The sequence below is a fragment of the Schistocerca nitens genome, chromosome 7 (genome assembly GCF_023898315.1).
Source record: "Schistocerca nitens isolate TAMUIC-IGC-003100 chromosome 7, iqSchNite1.1, whole genome shotgun sequence".
NCBI lineage: Eukaryota > Metazoa > Arthropoda > Insecta > Orthoptera > Acrididae > Schistocerca > Schistocerca nitens.
Window position 1 is genome coordinate 188,659,414 of NC_064620.1, and position 19,964 is coordinate 188,679,377.

The window sequence follows — 19,964 nt, forward strand, 5'->3', positions numbered from 1 at the left end:
AAAATTTTGCCTACATTATTGATTGTGATTCTGGGAGTTTCTTGTATTATATATTTATTGCTATATTAATCATCCATTGTTTCACTAAGATTAAAACTTTGTCAAATTGTTTCTCTTTTAATTTAACAGGCAAATTTTTGAGGAAAGTCGTCAAAATATTGCATCATATTTCCCTGAAGATGTACAACCCCAGTACTGGAATTTTGGTGGAAGTCTTGTTTTTGAGTACATGGATAAATTTATAGAACGACTCAATGCTGTGAAAGTATGAACATTGTTTTTTACAATTATTTTCAACTGCTGCTTTGAGAGAATATTGCTTTTTCACATTTAATTATACAAACCATTGTCAACAAATGTAACTGATACATCGTCTTAAATTACAGGATTTGTTTGCAACATCGCTTGAATTTCAGAAACTTGAAAAAGTAGAAGTTGGAGGGATCAGAGCGAGATGGCTTAGCCCAAGAGTTGAGAGTATATTTGCAGAGTTTGAAGAACTATATTCATTCTTCAGTGGGGTACCATATGATCCTTTGGACCCTGATGATGCCAGTTTTGAGAAAGATTACACAATGTTTCGTAACAGGATTAGAGATTTTGATAACAGATTGGCTGCTATTTGCAGCCAAGCATTTGATGACTGTGTTAATGTTGAAGCTATTTTGAAGGTACATTTACTTTTACTGAACTACTTAATTACAAATTATAACATGATGCTGAAAACTTGTTTATTTTTACTTACTTGCACCATCTGTAGTTGATACACTTTTGTAACAACTGTTTTTGTCACAATTCAAATTATATATGGGGTAAATAACTAAATTTTGTGTTTACATTTTTCTCAATTTAATATTTAATTTCAATGGTCTTGTGTGGTTCATTTTTCTTTACTTCCATATTTGAAAATGTGTAGTTTTTGAGATAAGGCACAGTACTAAGACTACATCAGGGAAAAAATCAGACTGTGTTTGGGTAATGAATTCAAACACATGAATACAGTGAATAAAGGATCTTTAGATACAAATAGCATGAACACAACTGTTTTTGTCACAATTCAAATTATATATGGGGTAAATAACTAAATTTTGTGTGTACATTTTTCTCAATTTAATATTTAATTTCAATGGTCTTGTGTGGTTCATTTTTCTTTACTTCCATATTTGAAAATGTGTAGTTTTTGAGATAAGGCACAGTACTAAGACTACATCAGGGAAAAAATCAGACTGTGTTTGGGTAATGAATTCAAACACATGAATACAGTGAATAAAGGATCTTTAGATACAAATAGCATGAACACATTCTTGTGTTGACTGACTGAATTGCAGGAATGGAGTCAGTCTCTGTAAGAGAATCTTCAAATTTATTGTGTACTGAGTGCTAACAGGGTGTTGTAAAACAGCCATTAGTGGTTGACATCGTAGTATCTGCTTCTCCCCAGTTATATTTTACTTGTCTACATAACGTGAAACTCTGCCTAAGTTGACAGACATTCCCCTAATTGCCTGTAGGATTCAAAATGGATTCCATTGAACAAAAATTGAATCTTAATATCTGCTCTACCAACCAGAACACCTGAGTAGGTTTTTAAGAGTGAAGATTAGAAACAGAGGAAAACTGAGTGACAAGCAAATGTGTTACCATGAAATAAGATAAGGGATGATATAAAAAAAGCCTATATTCTTAAATGGAGATTTGAAATATTTGTTGGAACTCAGAAATAAGTATACAAGCTTCTTAATGGAACTATGGAGAGGTAACTCCTTGGAGTCGCCGGTAACAATATCGATGCCCTGAAGTAGCTCTGTTAACCTCTCTGGACCTGCAGTTAGTTCACTCTGATCAATGTTTGTGACAACATCCTCTGTACCTCACAGGACAATAAAATATATTTGTATGGAATCATATGACATGTTCATTGTTATCATACGTAATTACTATCCTGATTACCGTACGTCTAAAGAACTTTTCTTGTAGAACAGCAAAACATTCCAATAAAATGCTAATTAGCAAGAAGCATGGAGATTACGTGATAGTTATGGATATGCCTAACATTTGAATTCTAGTAAAGTTGTGGTCATATGCAAATACATTACAATGATGGCTGGAACAAGCTTCAGAAAGAGTGATTGTTGAATGTGTATCTGATATATGCTCCACAAGACACATTCAATAATGAATGAGACAAACTGCTTTTGCTAGAAAACACTATATACTGTTAAATGCTAATCTTTTCATGGCCAAGTTTCAATTACATAGAATGTTTTCAATTACAAAACTTTTGCCTTTGTATCTCAGTTTAATTTCAGTTACCAAGATTGAAATTTTGATCTCATGGTTGTTTTCAAGTGGAAAATTTCACACCACAGTTACATACAGTCCAAGCAAATACAAAGTTTGAAGACATTCAAACAATTTGTGACTGAAAAACTGAAGTCAATAACTCTTCTCCATTGGAAATGACAAGCTCACAACATGTGGGGATACAATGCATAAATGTCAGTATTAGCTACATTTAAAAGTTGTACAAGTTTCATATCTGCTGAAGGAATAGATATTTTAAGTCTGCAGCTATTTTTCTTGTTAATCAGTGAATGCCCTTCATATATTTTATAGTGAGCTGATATCGAACTTGAATATGTAAAATGTTGCTCTCCTTGCCTTAGATTATTTCTTTATCTACTTAATTCTCTTGAAATAATTTAGGTGTAGATGTAATAACTCACCAAATAGTAGAGGTGTTGATTCATTAACAGGCACAGAAAATCTTACTAGCTATCAGATGAATCCTTTTTTGATCCAAGGGCACACACACACACACACACACACACACACACACACACACACACACACACACACACACACACACACAGGATGCCAGGACTGCAGGTGGACTTGGTGAATGATTGTTTTTTTGTGTAGTGGGTGAGGAGCAGACAGGAGGGATGAGAAGGATGGGTGGTGTTGGGGAGTATGCAGTTGGTGCTCACTATAGGAATGTTGGTGGGAGGGGCTGCAGATGCACAGAATATGAATGCAACATAGACATCTCCATCAGCAACAGTGAGTTATGCAGCACAAAGAGACGATGACATGGATGAGTAGCTTGGGGTGGGGATGACAGAAAAGAGAAATGAGAGGGGGCGGGGGAAGAGGGTGTGTGTGCAGGATGAGTGAAGTTTGGGTAGTGGGTCAGGGCAGCGGTGGGTGTGAGGGGCTAGAGATTAAAATCAAGAGAATTGCTGTAATGAAGGATATATTGCGATGGCAAGTCTCATCTACCTAGCCCAGGAAAGCTGGGGAAGGATCCAGACCCATGTCAGTATAGAACCGTATTCCTTAATTTTTTTGAAGTCATGGCTTTGTTTTCTGTACAGTTTACAGATAGAACAAAAAGTCATCAACACTAGCCTTTGAAAGGAAATAGTTCATGGGTGAAAGAACAGATGTCAAGTGTTGAACAGACATAATATTTCAGCAAGTGACTATGTTTGCCATCATCGTGTGTGCTGATAATAGTAGGCTGTGACTTTCTGTTTTGTAACTTCTGATGATTGATTCCTATGTATCTTGGTGCAGTGAATCTGTAAATGACCGTAGTTCTATTCTGTCATGTCAGAATGTTTTGCAAATCACAATTTGCCAAATGTAATATACAGTATATCGAAAAATATCAGAAATATGAGGCTTAGTGACAGTGTGAAATAGATTTGTTTCATATAAAACATATCATTTTGTGACTTACAAGATACAATAATGTAATACAATACAGAAAATAAGTTTCAGCAACTTCCATTTCTTTTTCAAAATTTCAATCTTTGTAAAGTTTTCTAACGTCTGGTCTTGTAAAGATACTTTCTTAGTTTAGTGTTTGATAAGACTGGAAATTTGATACAATTGTACTGGAAAAATTTACTATCTTTTGGTAAGGGTTTCACAGATTGCTTCATCAAGCCTAATTTAATATTTAGTGGGGAAAGAGAACTTTTGTAGACTCGATAGAGGTTTTTGGAGCACATTTTTTACGCTAGGTTCCAATGAAGCTGGTTGTGACCAATCTTTCTGTTTCCAGTGATTTTTCCTGTCTTTGCTTCCCCACTCACATAAAAAACAGGGAAACTTTGTGTACCTGACTTGCTGTTTAAGGACCATCCACATTACTTTGAGAACAAAAGTAGCAATCATCACTGTGATTTTGTGGCTCTTTCCATATCATTGGAACTTCAGATATTAAAGCATCTTGTTCCAACTTTGACCACAGTCTCAGTCCTTCAACATACGTATAGCTAATGGAGTGGGGCCCTCAATTTTTGTCTTAATCTCTTACTTTAGCACCAAAATACGGAAGATACACTTGCCAAACATACAGTTTTATATGTCTTTTAACCCCGACACCAGTAACTCAACACAAAAGTAACAAAAGGAATCTACAGACATTATTTCGAACACTGTGTTTTTGCTTCGTAGTGTATATCCACCAACATGAGCACTTATGATCTCAGAGGATACATAAAAATGGTTGCACCAACAATGACTGTTGATGTGTACGACACATTTAACGATGAAAGTGCTGCCGTCTTCTGGTATATGATGTTGACAATTTGTTTTCATCATAAACTGATGGCTGGTGGCATTTCCTGTGTATTTAACTCTGTCACTACATCTGATATTGGTGATTTTTTTAAATATATATTTTGATAAACTGCTATTTGCAAAAAATTCTGGCATGATGGAAAAAAACTAAGATCATTTTCGGGTTCGGCTCACAAACGTATATATGAATCCAACATAAAAACTATAAAAACATAATACAACTGAAACAGTGTGGGCCTGTGTAATGGTAAGGCCATTATCACTTGCCAAAATATTGTGACACTTGATCACTGACATCTGCCCATTCGCCTGTGAACTATTTCATCATGAATTATGTTGAGCGATGTTGAAGAATCATGACACCAATCTTTGTTTGTTTGCTCTATTTTTTCTGCTTCCTGCAGACAGACATAGTATGATTTTTCACCAATTTCTGTTTCTTCACTGCAGTCTAATCTAATACAGAAGTGACAATATTATGAGAAGGAAAGTGCTACTCACCATATACCGGAGATGCTGAGTCGCAGATAGGCACCACAAAAAGAATTTCACACTTAAAGCTTTCAGCCAATGACCTTTGTCAACAATAGACACACATATGCACACAAGCACTCACGCAAACACAACTCACACACACGACTGCAGTCTCAGGCAACTGAAACCACACTGCGAGCAGCAGCACCAGTGCATGATGGGAGTGGCGACTGGGTGGGGGAAAGGAGGAGGCTGGGGCAGGGAGGGGGAGGAATAGTATGGTGGGGATGGCAAACGTGAAGTGCTGCAGATTGGGCAGCAGGCATGGGAGAGTTGGGGGGGGGGGGGGGGGGAGAGTAGCCGAAAAGCAGAGGGAAAAAATAAGAGAGAAGAAATTGGGTGTGGTGGTGGAATGACGGCTGTGTAGTGCTGGAATATGAGCAGGGAAGGGGCTGGAGGGGTGAGGACAGTGACTAACCAAGTTTGAGACCAGGAGGGTTACGGGAACATAGGATGTACTGCAGGAAAAGTTCCCACCTCCACAACTCAGAAAATCTAGTGCTGGTGGGAAGAATCCATATGACACAGGCTGTGAAGCAGTCATTGAAATGAAGGATATCATGTTTGGTAGCTTGTTCAGCAACAGAGTGGTCCACTTGTTCCTTGGCCACAGTTTGTCAGCGGCCATTCAAGCGGACAGACAGCTTGTTGGTTGTCATACCAACATAGAATGCAGCACAGTCGTTGCAGCTTAGCTTGTAGACCACATGACTGGTTTCACAGGTAGCCCTGCCTTTGATGGATAGGTGATGTTAGTGACCAGACTGGTTTAGGTGCTGGTGGGAGGATGTATGGGACAGGTCTCGTATCTAGGCCTATTACAGGGGTATGAGCCATGAGGTAAGGGATTGAGAGCAGGGGTTGTGTAAGGAGGGACGAGTATGTTGTGTAGGTTCGGTGGATGGTGCAATACGGCTGTGGGAGGGGTGGGAAGGATAGTGGGCATGACATTTCTCATTTCAGGGCACGGCGAGAGGTAATTGAATTCCTGGCAGAGAATATAATTCATTTGCTACAGTCCTGGGTAGTACTGAGTTACAGCATTGTGCTGCTGTTGGCTCCATGTAGTGGGCTCAGTACAGTTTTGTGATGTTACTACTGTCTCCAATGGTCCACATCTGTCATTCAAAGTCATTGATAACCCCTTCATCCATACCCATACTCCAAAGCTGATGTGCTGCTAATGCCACTGCTTGATCTGTCCAACCCAGCTATTCCGAGACCACTCCATATGCCTTAGGCTAATTTGTTCATGTTTCAATCACTTTGTGTATTTCTTTTACTACTACTTTATGAAAAGGAAAGTTTCTTCTCACCATATAGTGGAGATGGCTGAGTCATAGATAGGCACAACAAAAAAGGCTGTCACAAATAAAGCTTTTGGCCATTAAGGCCTTCTTCAACAATAGGTGTAGACAAACATGCAAACACAACTCACAAACATGTGAGACTGCAGTCGTGTGTGAGAGTTGCATTTGTGTGCGTGTGAGTCTTAGTGTATTGTTAACGAAAGCCTTTAACGAAGGCCTTAATGGCTGAAAGCTTTATTTGTGACAGTCTTTCTGTTGTGCCTATCTGTGACTCAGCATCTCTGCTACAATGTACAAGCTGACCTGGGATGCAGTTGTCTGAGCTGGTTCCACCATTTTTTTTTCAGGGATAGATCTTGTGTCCTTGATGGCTTCAACATCATGCAGACAGTTCACAGAGAAATGCGCCATTTTATACAAGCGTTGTGCCATTCAAAAATGGCACCACAGTACTGTTGCATGAGAAGTAATGCATGAGACCACAGGATGACTGTGACACACCATTGTTCCACCAGAGTACCTTCAGTCACTGCCAACCACAATATGAAGTCATACCCACTGGTTTCCCACACCTTGATGCCATGAGTAATACTCCTATGTCTCTCCAAAACAGAAGAATTCGACCTCTCCCCAGGTCGATGCTGTAAAACATTTCCCCATGTTGACATTGTACTCAAGGAGAATAGTCACCCAGGGTAGTGCAAATCAATGATTCTTTGGTGAACATAAAATGATGCCATTCATCAGCAGTTCATGCTTCCTTGTCTCAGTCTAATTTCAAACACAGTTTTTTGAGTTGTGGTGTTAATGGCAGGCTTCGCATAGCATCATAATTTCCTAGTATTGCTGCTGCTAATCTCAGACCAGTGTTTTGGTATGACACAGAATGTTGCAGGGCTTCCATTACTTTTTCTCGGATGGCAGGTGCGGATGTGAAGGAATTATAGTGTGCCTGGTTTGTGGTCAGATGATGTTGGCCGGCACCTTGGTGATGAATATGCCTGTCCTCAAGTTTCATGCAGGCCAACATTGGTCACCTGTCACATCTGAATGCTCCACAGATGTGGATATTGCATGATTCAACCAGTTGGCCAAATGGACGCCCACTGTGATGTCCTTTCAAACTCTGTTAAGTGCTGCTAATACTGCCTCACATGAGTATACATCATCTCTGTATACTTTACAATGATCACTTAGCATCTGACACAATTATCACCCATTATATACACACCAAGTCAGGTAATAACGCTAAGCATGACCAAGACTAATGCAATCTGGTGGCTAATCTACAAGTCAAAGAGAATAGCAACTCTTAATAATTCACATACCCATCAATGGTGTGTACTTGTACAAAGCTATATTGACAACTGACCATGTCTTCTGGGTGCTTAAATTTATTTTTGAGGCAATGTCATTGGATATGAGTGACTACATGTGGTAGTAAGTTCATTCTTTTATTGATGTTTCCCTCTTAGTTTATTGTGAAGCATAGAGTAAGCAATAAGCCTCTCTGAGAGTAATAGAGAATGTCTGGACCATTCACTCATGCTATTATTTTTACCCCACATTCACTTTGAAAACTAAATAAACAACAGTAAGCCTAAATTAAAATAAAGACTTGGAACCGAACTTTTGACATGTAATTATGTAGTGTATTAACTGTATAGTGGTATATGTTTTTCTGTGCTTCTGTGTTTTAAAGTTTCCAATTTTGTATTTGCTTCCATTTCACTGGTTTAATATGCTATTCTAATTATAAATTAAATATTCTAGTTCATCTACATGATGGGAAGCCTCCTTGATCGTGAAGTTATCAAAGCATCAGTTGAACCAAAATATCATAGACTGTATGATTTGCTACATTCTGAGCTGGATACAGTAAAGGTATGTACATAGCAAGAGTTAAGAATATTTCTAACATGTGCAAAATAGTTTTGATCATGGTGTTAAGCCACAGCCAAAAAGCTAGGAGATGTATGTCTCGACACCTACTCCAGAAACTAGTACTGACACACAAATGATCACGAAAGTGTATAATAGTAATACATGCACTTACAAATAAAATTATTGAGTTGTAAGCTAATAATAAATATATTGATGGTGATCTACAGTTTCAAATATTGAAATTTATTCATGAAGTTCAACCTAACTGTAATAGTATAGATGTAGTACCTAAAGCAACAAATGAAAATTACGCCAGACCAGGATTCAAATCCGGGTTTCCAGCTTATCACAACTGGTCGCCTCACCACTTGGTTATCCGAGCACAGTCCCCAGACCAACTCAAAGTTCCACATGTCACAGACTTATATAACATAAGGCAAAGATCAGCCTGTGATGAAAATTACGATAGTGTATGACACCTCCAAATATTGATTCTACAGCCCACAAGGAAAGCTCAAGGTGTGAGAGTGAGTAAATGAATTACTAATCTGTGTGACATATGGAAGTCTGGGTGGGTCCAGGAGGTGCTCAGGTAGCTTAAGTCAGGGGTCTCCAAACGTTTTAGCCTAAGGGACACTGCACGTGGTATCAGCACTTCTTATTATCTCCCAACTGCAACATTCCTTGCCACACGGTGCCAATAGTGGTTACCTCATCATTCCCTCTCTAGTACTGCTCAGAACTCTTTCAGTACAACTCAGAAGTTTTTGTGATGCTTACCACTGCTGCCATTCTTTACGAGCTGACACTGAATAGCTCTACAGTAGTCATTACGCAGTGAACTGCTTATTGTTTGGCACTGAGCATACATTGCTATAAATAAATACCTCTCATGAATGTTGTTGTAACATGCTTTCATGGAAACTTGTTACTCCTGTTTCATTAAAACCACAATAAGTGGTCATAACTAGCAGGAGCAGCCTATGATATCAGTGCTTCATGATATCTCCCTACTGCAACATTCCTTGCCACATGATGGCAGTCGTTGTTACCTCTTCATTCCCTGCAGTCAGCACTGGCATTACTCAACAAAAGTTGGACAGACCTCTTAGTTCATCACATCAACATACTGTAGTATTGAATTATGTGCAGATTTTCATTTCAGGAATACGCGGTGATAGAAATGTTCATGGCACAGGCGCGGGGCTGGACTCCGCACTTATGGACAAGTGTCCAGGTTATTTCACTGCCAAGGTGATAGCTGACATGCATGCTGAACTTAACCTATTGTTACAGTTACCACTGACAAATATGAACCTATAGTACTGACATTTTCCGGAGAGTAGGGAAGTTAAGCGCAGTAGTAAGCACATGGATTGCAGTGAGAAGTGTGATCTGAAAAGCAAAATATGGTGGGACTAGTGTGTTTGTGATTACAGTTTCTTAATGAAGATACAGTCATTTAACAATGAGTATTTAATTGAAATTGCATTAAAGATAAATCTGGTACAGTTCTTTAGTCAGAATCCTCTTCTTGATACTATTAATTGGCATTATGTTGATTTGCAGTTACATCCCCTATTGTGTGGATTTATGTAAATATGAAAAAAAAACAGAAGACAGTGAGTGCAGAAATTTTAAAGAGCAATGGGGGGTCAATACAAATATTTCATAATTGAGTCAAGTAATAGGGCAATGTGTATAATTTGCTGCAGAGCAATATCAGTTCAAAAAGAGGACAATATAAAACACCATTACAGGACTAAACATTTTCAGAGTTATTAGCCATTAGGCAAAGGTGAGATATGTATATATGCATCTTTGAAAGACAGTTTAAAATAACAGTAAGTGTTGTTTAAGAAAGTAAATGCTGAACAAGAAGAAGCAATTCATGCTAGTTTCCATGTGGATCACTCCATAGAAAAACGTGGAAAACCATTTACTGACAGCAAATTCATAAAGGATTGCACAATTGCTGTATCTAAAGAAATGTGTCCAGAAAAAGCTAATTTATTTCAAAACATCAGTTTGTCAATGAACACTGTGGCTCAAAGAGTAAATTGTATTGGTGAAAATATATTAATTCAACTGTCTGGAATAACCCAACACTTAGTGTGGTTCTCTTTGGGTCAGGATGAGCAAACAGGTGTTTCAGATAATGCACAGGGGTTAATTTTAATTCAAGAAGTGTATGAAGAGTTTCTTGATGCTTATAGCATTCACTGCATGACTATGGGAGAAGAGATTTTTTAAAGGAGTAGAAAATGCTGCTCAGAGAAACAACCTTCAGTGGAAAAACTTTGTGTATCACAACTGATGCTGGCAAAACATGTGTGGAAAAAATTAAGGTGTCACTCCTTCCACCTCAAAGGCGGTAGAAAATGACAGTGGATCGAAACCTTAAATCACACATTTCATCATTCATCAACAGTCTTTGTACAGAAAATGCTTGGATATGTCATACATTTTAAAGCCAGTCATGTCAGCTGTTATTAACATTATACGCTGCTTAATCATCATCAGTCCTGCAAGTTTATTGAAGTGATTGTAGAAAATGACTTTTCGTGTTATGTAGCAGGACACTGGCTTACCTGTAGAAAATCTCTAATACTGCTTTTTTGAGCTCTGAACAACAATTGAAATTTTCTTTCATCAAATGAATTGTCCTCTGGCTGCGTTACAAAACAATAAGTGGTTATGGAGTTTATCATTTTATATAGGTTTAACTAAACATGTAAAAGATATTAAATTAAAAGTACAAAGAGGAAACCAGCTACTTTTCAGTCTCAGATGAATTAAAAATGTTTCATGCATTTTAATACATGACAAACACTCAGTCAGCGACAAGCAACTCCATTTTCAGTAGATGGCACAGCTGAAAGTTTGCATGCTTTAAAAATTAATTTTGAGCCTTGATTTTCAGATTTTGATGCAATTGCAAGCATCAACATTTTTCAAAATCCTTTTAACACTGATGTGGAAACTCTTGCCCCAGAGCTTTGAATGAAAATAGTTTATATGCATTGTAGTGATTTTTGTAAATATAAAAATTTAAATTCATTATTACTGGAATTTTAGAACCTTCCAGTCACACAGTTTGATTAGTTCCATAAGTTTGCTCAGGCTCTTTTTTACTTTCGGGCCACTTGTCTTTGTGAGAAAACATTCTCCAAAATTAAATATGCAAAAACTATTTACAGATCTAGACTAATTGATGGGCATTTGAAGTCGCTACTGATACTTTCCAGTAATAAGCTTGATCCACAACTGTAAGCAACTGTAAGTTGAAAGTTACAGTTACATAACTCTCATTAATCATATTACACTGCTTAATTCCATTATGTGAATTGCATTTATGTGTCACTTCAGTAAGCAAATTTTCAGGAAATCTCCTATAATTCATTGCAAGCAAAATTTTCAGTTGCATTATATATGTCGATTAATGTGTATTGTAATTGCTCATAAAATAAAAATGACTAATTATTGTACATATTTGTATGATTTAATGGCACTGTAAATTTATATGTGCAGTGTTACTCCACGTAATGAGCAACATCTTTTACTGTATCTTATTTGTAATTAACAGTCATTAAGTGGAACACTTTTTCCATAGGAATCAATGTAGAGTGGGTCAATGCATGCCATTCCCAAAAAATATGTACTTGAACAGATTTATAATACAGCATTATAATTTATTGTTTATAGTACAGTACATCCTATTTTATGAGGAGGTTGCCTAGAGATATTTTTTACACCTGTGCTTCTAAATTTGGTGAAAAAGAGACATAGTGTTATAGTTAATTACATTCTTAACATGCTTAGCTAATGTCTTATGGTTTTTTATTGAATTAATGTTAGTTAATAATGACAAATCAGAATTGGAGTTCATAAACAAATACTGCAAGCGAAAGGGTTACCATGCGCTGGTGAAGAAAAAAATGTTGCAACATCGATGCAGAGAATTTGCAACAAAAGAATTTGCAGTTGTACAGAATCTTGAGCAGTGGTACTGGTGACAAAAAAAGTGGAGGTAAATGGTTTGTAATTAGTACAACTGACTGGATACAGAATTGTCAAAGCTTCTGTTTTACAGAGCGGTAGTGAATAGTAGAACACATGACTTAGTTTTCATTTATAAGAAGCCAACGAGACCAAGGTCAGAAGGTGATTTTTGAAATGGTTATTAAAGCCTGAAAAAAATAGCAGTAAACAGACTCTTTATGTCAAACATTGTTCGTTTAGCATTTCAATTTCTTACGTTTTCTTCTATTCGGTGTGTGAATAACTTGTTATGGGAGGTGCTTGAGAAGCAACTGTAATAAGCAAAATTATGGCAAGCTGGATAATTTGCATGTCTGGCTCATTACCATGGGACATATTGGTGGTGTTCACAGGATGGTGTTGCCCCACAGGCCGTAGTTTGGAAACCCCTGGCATAAGTGACAAGGCAACTGCTCACAATAAGTGGTAAATTGAGTTCAAGTCCTGGTCTGGCACAAATTTTCATCTGTCACTTTAGGTAGTACATCTATACCTATTACATTTAAGTTTAATATCAGGAATAAATTTTGAAAATTATTTGTTTCTGGATGTGTGTTCATAGGACCTATTCTCTTTCTCCTCAAATTTTGTCTATTACTATTTCCTTTATCTGTCACATTACATACATCACTCCAGTCAGCCTTCTGTAAGGCTGCTAGTCCATTAATCACTAACTGTTTCCCATAATGTGTCTTCTTTGTGATCAAGTTTTCAAGTATGTGCAGTTCTATATCATAGCCAGAGAAGCCGCTGCCATTAACTCAGTTTAGGTTCTTTCCAACATAAAAACCCTTAGATTTAGAATATTCGGCTTCATTTATTTATTTAGCATCATACATGTTTTTCTAAAGGTGTGATCAGACCTTGTGCAATACAGAATTGTACTTTTTCTTTTCTTTTCATTTTTTTTTCTTTTTTCTTTTTTAAAAAGTTCTAAGTTCAGTGATAGTCTGTTTGCAGGCTAGATAAACATTTATACCATGTCTCTATGAATAAGTAGTATTCTGCTTTCCTGTTCAATATTGTGGGAAAATCAAGATCTACTTTTGTCTGAATCTTTCTGAAAATCATTATTTAAATCTTCATAGACTTATCTTTTGCCTTCCTTCATCTGCCAGTCTTCATAATAATGACTAATGTATCTAGGAATATTTGAAAATTTTCCAGTAGAAATGCATCCATCCATACATATATATTTGTTCCATAGATCATGAATATGACATTTAATAATGATGTGGAATGTGTTACTTTAACCTAAGTTTTGTTTACACAATTTTTTTTTTCAGTTACTACTTCATATCTAAAAATTCATCTATTGAGTAGGAGTTGTCATTCAGAAATTATTTTAAGTTGTTTTTAAATGTTGGCTGGCTATCTGCCAGACTTTTAATGCTATTTGCCAAATGACCGAAGATTTTTATGGCAGCATGATTCACTTCTTTTTGTACCATAGATTTAACTCAGAATATTGAAGATCATCCTTTCTTCTAGTGTTGTAACTATGCACTTTGCTGTTATTTTTGAACTGGGATGGGTTACTAATAACAAATTTCGTAAGTAAATATATGTATTGCAAAGGTGCTGTGAATAACCCAAGTTTCTTAAATAAATATCTGCAAGGTGATCTTGGCTGGGCTGTAACTGTTGTTCTGATTACACACTTTTGTGCAATGAATGCTTTTAGTGACGAATTACCCCAAAATATGATGCCATATGAAAGCAGTGAATGAAAATAGGCGTAGCAGGCTAACTGATATATTCATCACCAAAATGTGCAATAACTCAAGTAGCTGAACCTAACCATTTCAGCAGATCATCAATTTGTTCTTCCAATTCAATTTCTCATCAATGTACACACCCAGAAATTTTGAATATTGTGCCTTAGCAACAGACTTCTGTTCATAGTATATTTTCATCAGTGTTGTTATACCATTTAGTGTACAGAATTGTATATACTGTGTTTTCTCAAAATTTAGTTAGAGCCAGTTGCAGGAAACCACTGAACAATTTTCTGAAAGACATTTTTTACAATTTCCTCAGCTGAATCTTGTTTGTTGGGTGTGATTACTATACTTGTGTCATCAGTAAAAAGAACTAGCTTTCCATCTTCATGAATATATAGTGGCAAGACATTAATATATATTAAGAACTATAAGGGACACAAGACTGAACCTGTGGGACAACATACGTGATACTTCCCCAGTTAGAGGACTCTGCTGATTTTTGCAGACTATCTGTCCTGTTAATTTCAACCTTCTGCATTCTTCTCATTAAATATGAATGAATTTGTGCACTGTCCCACTCATACCACAATACTTAAGCTTATCTGCAAGAATTTCATGATTCACACGATCAAAAGCCTTTGAGAGAGATCAAAAAATGTCCCAATGGGTGATGTTCGGTTAGTCAATGCATTTAATATTTGATCAGTGGAAGCATATATAGCATTTTCTGTTGAAAAGCCTTTCTGAAAACCATTTGTTAGTATTTCATTTTTACAAATGTGTGATACCACGCTTGAATACATGAATTTTCTAATAGTTGATTTTATTGGTAGGAGCAAAGCAGCATTCCTTCAGTTGTTTAAGCAGAATCTAATACAGTTTTATAATCTTTCATCTACATTTGCTGAAGACGTAGGGACATCAGGTGATATACTATTGTTGTATAAAGTAACGATTTTTATCTTTAGTTTGGGATTAATTCCAAACAACACATGCGATAACAAACAAATTGCTGTGCTCCTGCAAAGTATGCATGTGCATCATCAATGAATACTGTCACATACAGCTTTACCTTAACTGGAAAAATCAATCACAACCAAAATTATGATATTTTGGTTGACATTTCCAGTTAATGTGAAATCATTCATGATAATTTTCCATAATAGTTTATATGTATACTTTGTGGGTGTATAGCAATATGATTGTCACAGTCCGCCTGCCTAGCTGGGTAGTAATGTGCTTGCCTCCCATGCAAGCGGGCCTGGGTTCGAGATTTTCTCTGCTTGGGGACTGGGTGTTGTGTTGTCATCATCATTTCATCCTCATCACCGGCACACAAGTTGCCCTGTGTGGTGTTGACTTAAATGAACCTGGCAGCCGAACTTTCCTGGATGGGGCCTCCCGGCCAACGATGCCATATGCTCATTTTGATTGTCATAGCCTTTGCCTGATGATAAAGCATATGTGCTTTCGAATCAGTTGTAATAACTGATCACAATCAAATACAGCTGTTTTGCGGTAATTTATAAATAAAGACAATAAATAGATATTCTACATATAAAAGTTTTATAGAAAAATATATACTGATGTTTTGAAAATACTGTATACATTGAAATGGGTCAGTAATTAGAAGTGGTTTGCTTATCTACATTTGTGTAAATGAGTGACGTTATTAATTATTCAAGTCTTTCACAAAACTTATAATTCAAAAGCAGTCAAAAATCTCCATTTGTATGTTGCTCGAGTTTTTCCTTACAGATAATATATTTATACAACAAGCAGAAGTTAAAGAAACACATTCCTATGCTATGGTAAATGAATTGGAAGATCACAGTGCACAGTTAGTCACATTACGTAACTTAGCTCCACATACAGCTCAGAAACACTCACAAGGAAACAGTGAGGCTGATTAATGACCAAACACCTGAAGATTTTAAAGGAAGCCTGAAAATATTCGCAAGGGTGAAGTGTAGTGCTAATTTTAAATTCGGCAAATTTTCAAATGAATTTGTATCCATTTTAAAAGTAATTTTCCTAAAAATATAATTAAATGCAATACTGAGAACTTATTAAAGAAACTATGGATCCTACATGTATCAGAATACCTCCACAATGAGAAAGAAACATTTTGAAAATAGCAAGAACTAGTAATGACTGACAGATACTTTCATATTACAAACATTGCTGTAACATATACAGAAAAGTTGTAAAAAAATCCAGGAGTATGCACATATTGTCTAAAAGTGACAGATCAGACAATCAAATCAAATCTATGTGGAATATTGTTAAAAGAGAAACAGGGAGAGGAACCATAAAAGATGACATTATTTCTGTTAAAGAGAATTGGAGCATAGTGAAAGATAAATAATGGTGCAGTTCCAAGTATACACTCCTGTTTTTCCATTTTAAGGCAATATTTTGATAACCAAGTCAGTCATCTTCTTCAGGTGGTGTAATTTATGCTATTGCGTGTACTTGCAGCTGGGATGCCTACCAGATTGTGAACTAGTGTTGGTCTCATGTTTGTGATGACCAGCAAGATCTTAATTAACTGAATGCCAGGCCCCAAGCTTTATGTAAATTGAAACTTCTGTCCCTGTTTATTAAATTTTCTGATATCTTTATTCTGATGGGCTCGCTAATTATGTTATTATAAGTATCCCAGAAACTTGGTATATGCACCATGATACTGATCTCATTAGTTTCATAATTATGTTCAAAGCAGTATGCAGCTGCTTGTCATTGATGATCATTGCATCTCTCCTTGACAGCTAGGACCGTCTGTCATTCATAAACATGACAAACGAGACTTTTTATCTTTGCTAATTGGAGCAAAAGACACATGCCATTTTTCTGTAGGAGCCCACCAATCTATTGAATACTGTGCCAACACATAGTTTTTTCTGTCCCAGTATCATCCTCTTTTTCAGGCATTCTTGATTTCAACTGCAATGTCCACTCAGTGTGATAATCTGAGTTCCCATTTCTTCAGATTACCATTCAGTAATTGTGGCACCATACACAATCATTAACCCAGCTCCAGGGAGGTACGGTGCCCTTCCCTATTCCTCCACTGGGGTAATTCCTGTCTGGCGCATCCACGTCACGGGGGTGGGCATCCTACACTCCAGTAGGCCGGAGTGCTAGGATGGCTGAGTTCAGGCAGGGACCCAATCCCATGGGGTATAACACGGAACCCATGCCCAGGGTTACGGGTAAAGACCTTAATGGCAGCGACGGCTGAGAAGGAAGACTTCGGGAACCACAGCCTAGTGGTGGAGGAGAAACTCCAAAGGCTAAGAGAGACAACCCCAACAGAAAATCCTTTCTTGCATTAGGCCTAGCAAGCCAGTAGGAAAGTCTTCATATATTGCTTTCAAAACACAGACGAGCCTCGGAATGAACCACTCAGGATTTGACCCCACTGCTTCTTCAAGTACTGGTGCGAATGATGGGAGACCTGAAGATATTCATCAGTACAAGAAGATGAAACCAACTGGACTAAAAAATAACCTAAATATTGGCACCCTTAATATACTAACCCTCAATGGAAAAATGGAAGAAATGACAGATGTACTAACAGAGAGGAAGTTAGATATATTGGGATTAAGCGAAACAAAGGGGAAGGGAAAAGGTGAGAAGAATTTGAGATGAGGAGGAAAACTGTACTGGAGTGGGAATAACAGGTCTGGAAGAAATGGTGTGGCAGTGATGGTGAATAAAAATGTACAAAGCTGTATTGAAAGTGTGAGATATATATCAGACAGGATTATAATCTTAAACCTGAGATTCCAAAAAGAAATACTAAAAGTAGTCCAGATTTATGCACCTCAAGTGGGATGTAGCAAAGAAGAGAATATGGACTTTGAAAATGTGTTAGAAAACCATATAGGGAGTGCTAATATAGTGATGAGAGACTTTAATGCACAGGTAGGCAAAGACAGAAAGGGATTTGAGCAATTATTGGGATGTTTTGGATGTGGAGGCAGAAATGAAGAAGGGGAAAGACTCCTGATTTGTGGCAGAGGAATGGAATGAAAATAGCAAACAGCTGGTTTATGAAGAGAGAAAGTCATGTTATCACCAGATACAGTTGGGATGGAAGAACCAAGAGTGTAATTGATTATATTCTAGTAGATAGAGAATGGGGAGAGAAAGTAACAAATGTGAAGGTAATTCCAAGTGTGAGTGCAGATGGAGACCATAGATTACTGGTGGGACAATGGAAAATGAATCAGTGTGTGAAAAATAGAAAACAGAAGAAAATGATGAGGATATGGGATTGGAAACTGACGGAGAGTGAATGTGCTGAGAAGTACAGAGAACTAATCACACAAAAATTTCCAAAAGAAGTTTTCTGCACTGTAGAAAATGAATGGAGTTTATTCAAAGACACTTTAACCGAAGCAGCACAAAAAGTATGTGGTAGAACATCTGAAAAGGAAAAAGTAAGACAGACAAGTTGGTGGGATGATACCACAATCCAAGCAGAAAAAATGGAGCATGGAGAAAGTGGTGGAAAACTAAAAATGACGAAGACCATAAAAGATATATAGAGGAAAATAAGAAGTGCAAAGAAATAGTGGAAACAGCAAAGAAAAAGGCATGGGGAGAGTTTACAAAACAAAAAAAAATTGAAGATGTGAAGAGCAATAAGAAAATGTTCTATAAATTGATGAAAAATAAAAGGAAGGCTTCTGATGTACCAGTAAAGATGGAAACAAAGGACGGTACTGTGATTGAAGATCCAGGGAATATAAAAGATCTCTGGAAAGAACATTTTAAGAAGCTGTTAAACGCTGAGGAGCAGGTACATGAGGAAACATCAAATAATGGAGAAATTGAGAGAAGTTGGGAAGCAGAATTAGGACAAATTACACGGGAAGAAATTGAAAAAGCTGTGAAGAAGATGAATGAATGGGGGGAAAGCCCCAGGACCTGATGAAGTATCAGTGGACATGATAACAGCAGCAGGTCCAGTGGGAATGCAGTGGCTGTATAGAGTACTATCAAGCGTGTGGAGAAATAGTACAATACCTGACGAATGGAGAACAAGAGACATTGTTCCCATCTTCAAGAAAGGCAATAAAATACTTTGTAAAAACTATAGAGGAATAACCCTTATGAGTCATACAGCCCAGATTTTTGAAAGAATTTTACTAAATCGAATAGATAGAAGAGGAGCTGAGTGAAGAACAGCATGGGTTTAGGAAAGGAAGAAGCACGATCGACCTGATATTTTCTATCCGTCAACTGATGGAAAAAAGTTGGGAATATAACAAAAGGGTGATAATGGTTTTTATGGACACAGAAAAGGCATATGACTCAGTTAACAGGGAAAGACTCTGGAAAGAAATGAAGAAGATAGATATAGAAGATGGATACATTAATGTAATAAAGACAATGTACAGAGGACACAATTGTAGAATTAGAATACCATTGGGGAACTCTAAATACTTTGAAATAAGACAAGGACTTAAGCAAGGGAGTATTCTATCTCGTGCACTTTTTAATGTTGTGATGGAGGGAATGAATAGGGCAGTTAAAGATATAGGAAAAGAAAAAGACAAAAAGATGATTTTTGCAGATGATATGGTAATATGGTAGGGGAAATGACCTAGAGGGTGCCCAAGAACACAGTGGAAAATGGGAGTGAGAATAGATGTAGAAAGGAGAGGTGTGACCTGGCAGCAAGTAGAGGAAGAAAAGTGGTGGGAGGACCAAGCCAAATGGAGAGGACTCATCAGCACCCAGACCCTGCAGTAGCTGGAGCGGGATTCGAATATAGATAGATAGACCATTCGGTGTTGTACTTCTTCAGTAAGGCTCTTCTTGCCTGAAAGTATTCAACCTCTATGGACCAGAGTCTTTAGCACTG

The 19,964-nt window shown here is 37.1% G+C and overlaps 1 protein-coding gene across 1 annotated transcript in view; it reads left to right on the plus strand.

Moving 5' to 3' along the window:
- The window catches only part of LOC126195528 (dynein beta chain, ciliary-like), a 930,907-nt gene that overhangs the window by 163,780 nt on the left and 747,163 nt on the right, over positions 1 to 19,964 (plus strand). The window contains exons 8-10 of the mRNA XM_049934154.1: positions 130 to 265; positions 387 to 671; positions 8,211 to 8,321. Of these exons, the coding sequence (XP_049790111.1) occupies positions 130 to 265; positions 387 to 671; positions 8,211 to 8,321 (532 nt within the window). The remainder of the gene's footprint in view (positions 1 to 129; positions 266 to 386; positions 672 to 8,210; positions 8,322 to 19,964) is intronic.